This window comes from Pristiophorus japonicus, chromosome 4 (genome assembly GCF_044704955.1).
Source record: "Pristiophorus japonicus isolate sPriJap1 chromosome 4, sPriJap1.hap1, whole genome shotgun sequence".
Taxonomy (NCBI): Eukaryota; Metazoa; Chordata; class Chondrichthyes; family Pristiophoridae; genus Pristiophorus; species Pristiophorus japonicus.
In genome coordinates this window covers 83,286,154-83,298,623 of record NC_091980.1, presented here as the reverse complement: position 1 = coordinate 83,298,623, position 12,470 = coordinate 83,286,154, and the positions used below count along the sequence as shown (strand labels likewise).

Here is a 12,470-nt window from a genome sequence, read left to right as displayed (position 1 = left end):
TTCAAAGGAACATGGAAAGCCTGCTCAAATCCATCCCTGGAACAATCGTATTTCAAGACGACATCCTTTTCACGGGTCGAGACACCGAGGAACACCTCCGCAATCTGGAGGAGGTGCTACGCCGACTGGACTGGGTAGGCCTCAGACTAAAGAAGTTCAAGTGTGTGTTTTTGGCCCCAGTTTTTGGGCAGGAAGGTTGCCGCAGATGGGATCCGGCCTACTGAATCCAAAACGGAGGCAATTCGTCGTGCGCCCAGGCCCGGCAACACATCGGAGTTGCGTTCATTTCTGGGACTCTTGAACTATTTCGAGAACTTTCTGCCGAACTTAAGCACATTGTTGGAGCCGCTACATGTGCTCCTGTGTAAGGGTTGTCATTGGTTTTGGGAGGACTGTCAGGAACGGGCTTTCAATCAGGCGCGGAACCTGCTTTGTTCTAATAAGCTGTTGACTCTGTACAACCCCTGTAAGAAATTGGTTTTGACATGTGATGCATCATCTTATGGGGTTGGGTGCGTGTTGCAGCAGAGTAATGATGAGGGCCAACTCCAACCTGTGGCTTATGCCTCCAGGTCGCTCTCCCAAGCAGAACGGGGATATGGGATGGTTGAAAAGGAAGCACTCGCATGTATCTACGGGGTGAAAAAGATGTACCAATACCTTTTTGGCAGAAGGTTCGAGTTTGAAATGGACAACAAGCCGTTAACATCCCTGTTGTCAGACAGCAAAGCTGTCAATGCCAATGCATCAGCTCGCATACAGCGATGGGCTCTCACGCTGGCTGCGTATGACTACAACATATGGCACCGGCCAGGCACCGAAAATTGCGCTAACGCGCTCAGCAGGCTTCCACTAGCCACCACTGATGGGGCAGCGGAGCAAAGCGCTGAGATGATCATGGCCGTTGAAGCCTTTGACAGCGCAGGGTCCCCCATCACAGCCTGCCAAATCAAAATCTGGACCAACAGAGATCCCCTCCTATCCTTGATTAAGAAATGTGTCCTGACTGGCGATTGGGCGCCTGCACACGCAGCATGTCCCGAGGAGGTCAGACCGTTTCACAGACGGATGGATGAGCTCTCCATCTGAGCCGACTGCCTATTATGGGGCAGCCGGGTAGTCATGCCCCAGAAGGGAAGAGAAGCATTCATCAGGGAACTCCACAGCGAGCACCCAGGCATCGTGCTAATGAAGGCCATTGCCCGGTCACATGTATGGTGGCCAGGAATTGACTCAGACCTGGAACACTGTGTTCGCAGGTGCACGATGTGTGCCCAGCTGGGCAATGCCCCCAGGGAGGCCTCACTCAGCCCGTGGCCCTGGCCCACCAGGCCATGGTCACGTATTCACGTAGACTATGCGGGCCCGTTCATGGAAAAAATGTTCCTCATTGTTGTTGATGCGTACTCGAAATGGATTGCGTGCATTATATTGAATTCGTGCACGACATCCACCACTGTGGAGAGTCTGCGTGCGGTCTTTGCGACCCACGGTTTGCCGGACATCTTGGTTAGCAACAACAGCCGTGTTTCACTAGCTATGAATTCCAGGAGTTCATGTCGGGTAATGGCACCACACATGTCAGGACGGCACCGTTCAAGCAGGTTCCAATGGCAAGGCGGAACGTGCGGTCCAAATCATAAGACAGGGCATGCTCTGGATTCAAGGAGCCATCCTACAATGCCACCTATTGCGCCTCCTGCTGGCCTCTAGGTCCCGACCGCATTCGCTCACGGGAGTCCCGCCCGCGGAACTACTCATGAAACGTACACTTAAAACTCAGCTGTCCCTCATTCATCCTGTCCTGTCAGACATTGTTGAGGGCAAGCGCCAGTCCCAAAATGAGTGCCATGACCATAACTCCAAGGCGAGATGTATAGAAATCGATGACCCTGTATTTGTTCTTAATCACGCTTTGGGGCCCAAGTGGCTTGAGGGTACTGTAATTGGCAAAGAGGGGAATAGGGTCATAGTGGTCAGACTTAACAATGGACAGATATGCCGCAAGCATCTGGACCAAGTAAAAAAAAAGGTTCAGCATGGACACTGAGGAACCTGAGGAAGATCATGAGATGTTGCCCACACCACCGCCAATGAACGAGCAACAAGAACATTCAGCAGCATGCACAGTCCCTACGGTCAGCCCGGACAAGTCGGAATCACCACAGGTGACAGAGACATGCCAAGGCTCAACAACCAGAGCCCCAACTGCAGTGCTCCACGAGAGAGCGTCGACCGCCTGAAAGACTTAATCTTTGACCCCATAAGACGTTGGGGGAGAGGTGATGTCATGTATGTAACCTTCATGTAACTGTAACTTTCATAACAACACTGCATACTATATACACCTAAGAAATGCACACCTTGACCATAGGGGGTGAACTTGTGGGAGACACGCCTCACCTGGTTATCCAGGTATATAAAGGGAGGTCCCAAGCAGGGTAATCACTTCTTGGTCCTGTAAATAAAGGTTCAGGTCACAGAGTGACCTTGTCTGCAGAATGTGCCTCGTGTGAATTTATAGTTCTGTGTAAGGACATTACAGATGAGGTACCAAATAATAACAGGTAACTGTAGAACTGCACCCCAGAGAGGGAGTCAATGAAGAGAGGAGGAAATGTAAGGGTTGATTCTTCGAGCAGTTACTCGCAGCGTAGAATGGTGCCAGGGAGCACTGATTGGTAAATTGCAGGCCAAAGGTCACAGCCTGTGGGTCTGCGATTTTCTAGCAGTCTCACCTACCACCCCCCCACCCCCGCCATTCCCCCTCCCCCGCCCCCACTGTCCCTGTGAGTGACACTCCTCAGGAGCACTGGGTCAGGGAATCGGCTCTATGGAATATTGTATGGTAAATTATTGAAGTATTGCATTGTGTAGCCCCAAAGCACAGGATCCGGGACTTCCTTGCACTGCAGCACAATCGGCTAGATTTTACACTTTTGTGCAGCTCGCCCAAAAATGGACGGTATTTCCGGCTTGGGCGGTAAAAATGAGTTTTCAGATCGCCGGCTTGTCGCCCATTTTCAAAGCCCCTAGTCTCCATTTTAAAAATTGGGCATTACTGCAAGCGATCTGAAATGGGCGTTAGCATTAAATCTCTGACCTTCTGCCGTAAAGTGTTGCCATCCTTAGCAACGGCATGGCAATGCTCGTTTCCCGCAATTCAGGCGGTCAGGGGTCATCATTCCATGCGCAGTAGAGGAGACAGAGCGAGAGGGAGCAGAGAAGGACTGAAAGAGTGTGTCGGTGTGGTGTGTGCTTGTTTGGCTGTTGTGGGAGGCACGAGGGAGATTCACCAGCAGCAAAAAGCCTACTAAGCACCAAGAACATAGTTGGCACCGAGTTTTTGTCCAACAAATAATATATAACATGGAAGGAATGGAGGAGGCCCTGCAGCTGTTAGCCAGGAACACTGGTGGTAGAGGGCTACCAGTTGTCCCGGAGCGCGGCACTGCACCCCATTGCCAACGACACATGAGAACCAGGAGCAACATCTTGCTTCTGGCTCAGATCACGTTCCCACCTCGGGAATGTCCTCTCCCGTATTCGTCCAAGTAGCGGTTCTGCCGTCATCCCCCCCGCAATGAAGCAGTGCCTGAGGAGCTCCTCGGTCAGGTGGCTTGGAGTCAGGAGGGGAAGGGGAAAGGGTAGAGGTGGGGATGAGAAACAGGAGCAGGGGGTGGGGGGGGGGAATGGTTGGTTTTTACAGATATACTTATGATTTCAGACAAATGGTCAGTTCAAATGTTTTTTATTTCACATAACCTTGTTGCACATTAGCTCAGATAGCTGCACCGTTACACACTGGTGATTTCTTAACATCAAAGGATATAATTACACAACTTCAATCAACTTAAACTTTAACTGTCACCAAGGTGATGCACACCATTGATGTATGACCTGCATACCCAGCAGTGTTGCAGCTTTGTAAATACCATCAATGTTCTTTCAGGCAAATCGCTCATTTATAAGCTCCTGACGTAAGAGCCTTGCAGCTATGATGCCACCATGGGCCCTATCCTGCAGTCTACAGGGGGGCGGGGGCATGGCTTCAGGGTCAGCCTGATTATGTGGCCTGAGGTCAGCATCCACCTCCTCATCCTCCTCTTCCTCTCTCTCCTGAGGTGGACCATCACACCCTTCTGGCAATTCTTGTTCCCTCCTGATAGCCAAGTTGTGCAGCATGGAGCACACCACCACGAATTGAGCTACCTGCTCAGGGTGGTATTGGAGCTCGCCTCCTGAGTGGTCCAGGCATCTAAAGCGCTGCTTAAGCACTCCAATGGTTTTCACCACGATATTGCGACTGGGTCCGTGGCTCTCGTTGTATAGCTTCTCAGCTTCTGCATGGGTGTCACGCAGCAAGGTCATCAGCCAGGCCATACCCTTTGTCACCAAGCATCCAGCATTGACCTTGTGGCTGATTGTTAAACAAGTCAGATACAGTGCTCTCACGCAGGATGTGAGCATCATAGATGCTGCCCGGAAACTTAGCATTCACTGTCATAATAATTTGCTGGTAGTCGACAACGAGTTGCACATTCAGGGAGTGGAATCCCTTGCGGTTCCTGAAAACCTCTGCATCCTGAAAAGGTGCCCGCATCACAATGTGTGTACAGTCTATTGCTCCCTGCACCTTGGGGAAATTAGCAATTCAGTAGAATCCTAAAGCCCTCTCAGTCTGAGCCTCCCTGGTCATAGAGAAGATGATAAAGTCCATCCTGTGTGCGTACAGGGCTTCAGTTACCTGTCTAATGCAGCAATGTGTGGCATGCTGAGACATACTGCAAATATCGCCAGCTGAGGCCTGAAAAGAACTCGACGCATAGAACGACAGAGCCGTGGTAACTTTGACCTCGACGAACAGTACTGTCCTGATGATGCTGGCAGGCTGCAGATCTCCCCTGATGAGCTGGCATTCTCACTGATAACCTCTTTGTGGAAGCGCAGTCTCCAAAGGCAGGTGGTGTCGGACAAGTTGAGGTAAGATTGCTTCTCCCTGTACTTGCGGGGGGGTGTAACATCTGGTCCGCCTCATCAGTCTGTCACGTCTTACATTGGGCACATGATGCTGTCGAACGTACCTTCTGCCATCTCGAGTCTGCAGCAGGTATGTGGTCATCAATAGAGGGTGAGAAAGGACAGACCCCATTCCAATAGCTATCTGTTTGCCACTGATTGTTCACAAAGAATGAATGTCCCCACTAAGGCACCTATTAAATTCCAATCGTCCACAGTATGATAAGATGTTTTTTCAGATTTTCACATCACCTCCAAAGACCTCCAGAGTACATCCAAACTCCCCCAAGGTTGCAGCAGAGCAACCTTTTAAATGATGTGACATGTGATTTAGAGCTGTGAGTAGTTCTGGTTAGTTCCACTTTTTCCCAGCGGTTTTTTCGGCAAGCGATATTGTGGGTGAGATGTGTGTGAGGTGCCGAAAATAAGGATGGGCGATATACTGAGCGTTAGTTTCGGCAAATTTGATCGTTACAACAAAAAACAGTGGCCGGGCGGTATTATTAAATCTCTGCATTAATTACGTGCCGAAAGTAACGCTGGGCGATATTATGGGCGTTGGGATCGCCCATCCTGATGATTCCACCCAAAAAAAGTGGGCGGGCAGTATTTTTTTTTTCTCGACATTACACAAATACGGAAAGTAATGCTCGGCGATAATTGACTGAGAAATGGGCGTCTGGTTCCATTTTGTGGCTAAATGGGCGATATCTGGGCGTTACACATCATTTCAGCGTTAAAATGTACGATAAATGGGCATTATGCATGCAAAAATAATGGAAAATCTAGCCCAATGTAATGAATGTGCATTTTTGCCAAAATGCTACATTAATGAAAGTTTGTCATTAAATAAATTTAAAAGATCATTGTTACAGATCAACAAAAAAAACCTCCTTGCCTAGCCTATAACTGCATCTATATCTTATTCCAAGCAATAATTCTAACCTTAATTGGAATCTAAGGGGTGATTCCACAATCTGATGTTGTCAGTGGGGAACGTCACTCACATGGAGATGCATCATCATCATCATAGGCATTCCATTGGAATCGAGGAAGACTTGCTTCTACTCCAAAAGGGAGTTCTTTGGTGGCTGAGCAGTCCAATACGAGAGCCACAGACTCTCACAGGTGGGATAGTCGTTGAGGGAAGGGGTGGGTGGGACTGGTTTGCCGCACGCTCTTTCCGCTGTCTGCACTTGATTTCTGCATGCTCTCGGCGTTGAGACTCGAGATGCTCAGTGCCCTCTCGGATGCACTTCCTCCACTTAGGGCGGTCTTGGGCCAGGGACTCCCATGTGTCAGTGGGGATGTCGCACTTTATCAGGAAGGCTTTGAGTGTGTCCTTGTAATGTTTCCGCTGCCCACCTTTGGCTCATTTGCCGTGAAGGAGCTCAGAGTAGAGCAGTTGCTTTGGGAGCCTCGTGTCTGGCATGTGGACTATGTGGCCTGCCCAGCGGAACTGATTGAGTGTGGTCAGTGCTTCAATGCTGGAGATGTTAACCTGAATGAGGACGCTGAAGTTGGTGTGCCTGACCTCCCAGGGGATTTGTAGGATCTTGCGGAGACATTGTTGGTGATATTTCTCCAGCAACTTGAGGTGTCTACTGTACATGGTCCATATCTCTGAGCCATACAGGAGGGCAGGTATTACTACAGCCCTGGCAGTTTTGAGGGCCTGGTCTTCAAACACTCTTTTCCTCAGTCGGCCGACGGCTGCACTGGCACACTGGAGGCGGTGTTGGATCTCGTCGTCGATGCCTGCTCTTGTTCATAGGTGGCTCCCGAGATATGGGAAGTGGTCCACGGTGTCCAGGGCCACACCATGAATCTTGATAACTGGGGGGCAGTGCTGTGCAGTGAGGACAAGCTGGTGGAGGACCTTTGTCTTTCGAATGTTTAGCGTAAGGCCCATGCTTTCGTATGCCTCAGTAAATATGTCGACTATGTCCTGGATTTCAGCCTCTGTATGTGCGCAGATGAAGGTGTCGTCCGAGTTCTGTAGCTCGACGACAGAGGTTAGGTTGGTCTTGGATCTGGCCTGGAGACGGCGCAGGTTGAACAGGTTCCCACTGGTTCTGTAGTTTAATTCCACTCCAGCGGGGAGCTTGTTGACTGTGAAGTGGTGCATGGCGGCGAGAAAGATTGAGAAGATGGTTGGGGCAATGACGTAGCCCTGTTTGACCCTGGTCCGGATGTGAATTGGGTCTGTGATGGATCGTTGGTAAGGATCACGGCCTGAATGTCATTGTGGAGCAGGCGGAGGATGGTGCCGAACTTTTGGGGGCATCCGAAATGGAGGAGGACGCTCTATAGATCCTCGCGGTTGACAGTGTCAAAGGCCTTTGTAAGGTCGAAGAAGGCCATGTATAAGGGCGGGCGCTATTCCCTGCATTTTTCCTGTAGCTGTTGCGCTGCAAAAATCATGTCCGTTGTGCCCCGTAGGGGACGAAATCCGCACTTTGACTCCGGGAGGAGCTCCTCGGCCACAGGAAGAAGATGGTTGAGGAGGACTCTAGCGACGACTTTCCCAGTGGCTGATAGCAGGGAGATTCCTCTGTAGTTGCTGCAGTCGGTCTTATCCCCTTTTTTAAAGATGGTCACAATTACTGCATCTCTGAGATCCCCCGGCATGCTCTCCTCCCTCCAGATGAGAGAGATGAGGTTGAGTATTCACGCCATCAGTGCCTCTCCGCTATACTTCAGTGCCTCAGCAGGGATTCCGCCCGCATCCGTAGCCTTGTCTACTGTACATGGTCCATGTCTCTGAGCCATACAAGAGGGCGGGTATTACTACAGTCCTGTAGACCATGAGATTGGTGGAAGATTTAGGGCCTGGTCTTCAAACACTCTTTTCTTCAGGCGGCCGAAGGCTGCACTGGCGCACTGGAGGCAGTGTTGAATCTCGTCGTCACTGTCTGCTCTTGTTGATAAGAGGCTCCCGAAGTATGGGAAATGGTCCACGTTGTCCAGGGCCATGCTGTGGATCTTTATGACAGGGGAGCAGTGCTGGTGGAGGACCTTTGTCTTACGGATGTTTTGCGTAAGGCCCATGCTTTCGTACACCTCAGTAAATATGTTGACTATGACTTGGAGTTCAGCCTCTGTATGTGTGCAGATGCAGGCGTCGTCCGCATACTATAGCTTGATGACAGAGATTGGGGTGGTCTTGGACCTGGCCTGGAGACGACGAAGGTTGAACAGGTTCCCACTGGTTCTGTAGTTTAGTTCCACTCCAGCGGGAAGCTTGTTGACTGTGAGGTGGAGCATGGCAGCGAAGGAAGATTGAGAAGAGGGTTGGGCCGATGACGCAGCCCTGTTTGACCCCAGTCCGGATGTGGATTGGGTCTGTAATGGATCCATTGGTAAGGATCACGGCCTGCATGTCGTCATGGAGCAGGTGGAGGATGCTGACGAACTTTAGGGGGGATCCGAAACGGAGGAGGACACTGCATAGACCCTCGTGGTTGACAGTGTCAAAGGCCTTTGTAAGGTCGAAGAAGGCCATGTATAAGGGCTGTCGCGCTGTAAAAATCATGTCCGTTGTGCCCCGTAGGGGACGAAATCTGCACTGTGACTCCGGGAGGAGCTCCTCACCCACTGGGAGAAGACGGTTGAGGAGAACTCTAGCGACGACTTTCCCAGTGGCTGATAACAGGGAGAGTCCTCTGTAGTTGCTGCAGTCGGGCTTGTCCCCTTTTTAAAGATGGTCATGATCACTGCATCACTAAGATCTCCCAGCATGCTCTCCTCCCTCCAGATGAGAGAGATGAGAGAGGTGCCAACATTACCTCTCCACCATCCTTCAGTGCCTCAGCGGGGATTCCATCCGCTCCCATAGCCTTGTTCTTAAGGTGTCTTATGGCTTTTTTTAACCTCGTGCAGTGCTGGGGTTTTACTGAGGTGGTGGTGGGTAGCATGCTGCGGGATGGAGTCGAGAACATTCAAGTCAAAGGCAGAGTCTCGATTGAGGAGATCTTTGAAGTGCTCCTTTCAGCGGGTCCTGACTGCCTCGATGAGTGTTTCCCCGTTCTTGGTCAGCAGTGGGGTAGGGCCTTGGGTGTTTGGACCGTAGGTGGCCTTGACTGTGATGAAGAATCCTCGCACATCATGGCTGTCGGCCAGCTGCTGTATCTCCTTTGCTTTCTCCATCCACCACCTGTTCTTTAGGTCCCGGGTTTTTTGTTGAACCTCAGCCTTAAGCTGTCTGTAATGCTGCCTTGCTGCTCCCGAGTTGGGTTGTTGTTTAAGGCTCAGAAATGCCCTGCGCTTGCGATCACAGGGAGATGCATTGGGAAATTGTAAGGCCAAGAGTGCCAGATTATGGAATTATCCATTTGATTTTCCCTCAGAAAGTAAACAAAATCCACAGGAGAAATTGGTTTACAACTGAGCTTTAATAGCACACAATTAAAATTAAACTCTTGAATTTGTGCTGAACCGAATCCTAAAATGTTTGCCCTTGGGTCATCCCACTTTGAACATCATTCCAAGTGGGTGGGCCAGGAAACTGCACTTAGGTCAAGGATATCCCATGCAGGAGACAGCCGTTAACAGGTGTGTAGCTGCGATGTGGAATGACTTGTCCTTTGCAATTCCTTTTCCTGCACTCAGCCCCTCCCAGCCAAGACACGGGAATTAAACACTTTGAAAAAAAATCACAGCTTCTACCTCATTGGTTCTGAGACTAGCTGGGCTGTATTGAAAGTGGAGGTTGTAGGTCTAATCTGTGTCCTGTACTGAGTGAATGATCTTAATTAGAGAGGTGGTGGGGGCACTGTTATTAACCACAACACCTGGGTTCGGGAAGAGAAATTCAGCTCTTGATCACTTTCCAAAATGCTGGGTTGGCTCTGAATCCACCAATGGTCATATAGCCTACAGGCACTCACTGTCAAGGCTCACACTTGAATAGTGGCCACGTGGGTGAGATACCAAAGAGCACGTGGAACCCCAGAAAGGAGTCAGTGCCTTTAGGAAAGAAGATAAAATAGTTGAGGGCAAAGTAAAATGACAGCTGTAAACCTGTACTGCCCCAAGGTGTAGGATATTAACATATCAACCCATTGAAAATTTCCTCTGGTTACTATGGTTACAACATCATAAGCACATTCTTTTTGGTGCAATTTTTCTCTTTTCCCCCTGCTCTCAATATATCACCAGGTTGCCCCTAACACTGTCTTCTCTAGGAACTGCAGCTTAACATGGTGGGAAAGCTTGTGTGCCCCTATGACACTGAAAGCTATGCTAGCAGGAGTGTAACTCCTGGTCGGATCACCCAAGCCAGACAGGTCAAAAGCTAAGAGCCAGACCAGAGGCAGGCCACCGGTCCTTCTGATAGGGGGCTGTGAGTCAGGCTAATGAGTTGTTCACGTAAAAATGTTTGTTGTTACTGAAACAGTCCAGGAAGAAGACGAGTCTCTTACAGACTTGCAAATATAAATATCAACTGTAGAGAACCACAATCTGCTGAATGTAAGGCAAGATGATATCTTGTTCTGAACAGACAGCAAGGGAAGAAATGGGTTACCTCTGTGCCACTCGGCAAAGAAGACTCTAACTAAGTAACAATCTAACTAACACAGTACTTAACATCTGGCACCATAAATTGTAATGTGGCTGTTATGTCTTTAATACTTTTATGAATGACTCCACGAGGTCTAGTATTGTACTTGAGCTGTTGTGACCTTAGTCCCATTTATTGTAACTCCAGAGTGAGGCACAAGCATGGTGGGCAGCCTTTTATACTGGGCCCTGCACACCTATGCAGGTGACTCTCAGGTCTCCCATCGCAGTGCCTTCTGGTGGCACACCTTATGTGACTATACAGTTAGTTTACATGATCTACATACATGATATCACTTTCCGCCCCCCCAAGTCTTTGATGCAAATTGACTCGTACATTGACGGTGACCTGGGCTTTGCTCTTTCTGGTTGACCATTGGAGGGTCACTTCTAGCTTGGTAGTGAGATTTGTTGCCAGTGGAGGTTCCAGTGATTTCTGGTTGTGAGTCCATGACGACTACATTCTCCCCACCACCGCCGCCCCCCCCCCCCCCCCCCACACACACACACACACAGATCATGCTAATGGCCCATTATATGCAAGTTACATTCAAGTTCATCACATGGATTTTACATTTACATCTTGGTACATTTGTTGGGTGGATTACAGTTGCGTTTTTTTTTGTATGATATATTTACATGATCAGTACAGGTATATCAGTACAGGTACACAAGGACAGTCTAGTTCCAGCACAGCCGGATGAGAACCGGGTCGTCTGGTGGCGGCGCAGCGCCCCATGCTAGTGGATCTGTGGGCGAGGCGAGCTCATTTTGCTCGAGTTTTCGAAGCTCAGGGCTCTTGCCGCTACTCCTAGTGTCGGGCAGGCTCAAAGACAGCTGATGTGTCTGTGACCTCCCTGTCCTTTTCGCTTGCACAGTGTCGCTGCTGCTCCCTGGAAAGCAGTCTGAGCGAGTGAGCGTTTTGTCTAAGGGGCAGCCTCGTCTTGTCTAACAGTTCGCAGGGGACTGCTGACTTGCTTTCCTTGAGGGCACCTGGCTGATCCAGGTCCCGTTCAGAGGAGCCGTTGCTGGTGACCCTTCGCTCTTGGGCATTCCGTGGTGGCGAGTGGGTTTGTGGGCTGCGCCTTTTCCACCCGGGTGGTGGGCGACGGTAGCCGACTGTGAGCATAGGCGCAGTTTACTGTTTCTGGCCTGTGGCGGTTCATGCCATTGGGTGCCTGCAATGTTAAACCGATCTAAGGCAGTGTATCGCTATCGGTGTCTCTGCTCTCCGGGGATCGTTTACTCTGCGGCTTGTCTACTTCTGTCAGCTGTGGGGACACTTTATAATACATCGTTCTGGTCCCAGGGATGCACGCTACAGCATTGGGTAGCCCACTGGATCTGTAAACGACCATTAGGTGTTCGCCCGCTACATTGGCTGATTGCAATTTGCACCCGACATCGCTCAACAACATTTTGCTCGTTACAGCTGGACTTTTACATTGGTTACCAATTTCAAGCAGTTCATTCAAAAATGGCGTGTTGCTGGCCTCCTTTAAAATGGCCTTACTACTTTTACCCCAATTGTCTTCCTTGCGTGGAACCAGCTCCATTAACGCTGCACCTCGTGGCTTAGACACCACCTTTTCCCTGTCCATGATGTTGACTGCCCAGGGATTCTGCCACTGAAGCTGGGAAGGCGCCCTCGGATCCAATCTTCCTCCCCAGGAGTCCTGCCACTGAAACTGCGTTAGGGTCATCTCGGCCAGATCATCGCCACGCAGTCGTGATGAGCAGTCTGTGCCTCGGGGGCTGCGCGGATCTGCTCTCCGGTGTCTGGTCCAACCGAAGATGGGGGCTTGCACTGCCTCTGAGCACGGAGGACGTCGATTGCTGGAGGGATGAAGTCTTCCCAGTTCCAATGAATCTTCCCCATCCATCTTCTT

General features: G+C 50.2%; 1 protein-coding gene across 1 annotated transcript in view; it reads right to left on the bottom strand.

Annotated features, from left to right (window-relative positions):
• LOC139262465 (carboxy-terminal kinesin 2-like) overlaps positions 1–12,284 on the bottom strand; it is a 70,024-nt gene extending 57,740 nt beyond the window's left edge. Inside the window, exon 1 of the mRNA XM_070877651.1 lies at positions 12,104–12,284. Coding sequence (XP_070733752.1) covers positions 12,104–12,284 — 181 coding nt within the window. The remainder of the gene's footprint in view (positions 1–12,103) is intronic.
• Between the last annotated feature and the right edge of the window lie 186 nt (positions 12,285–12,470).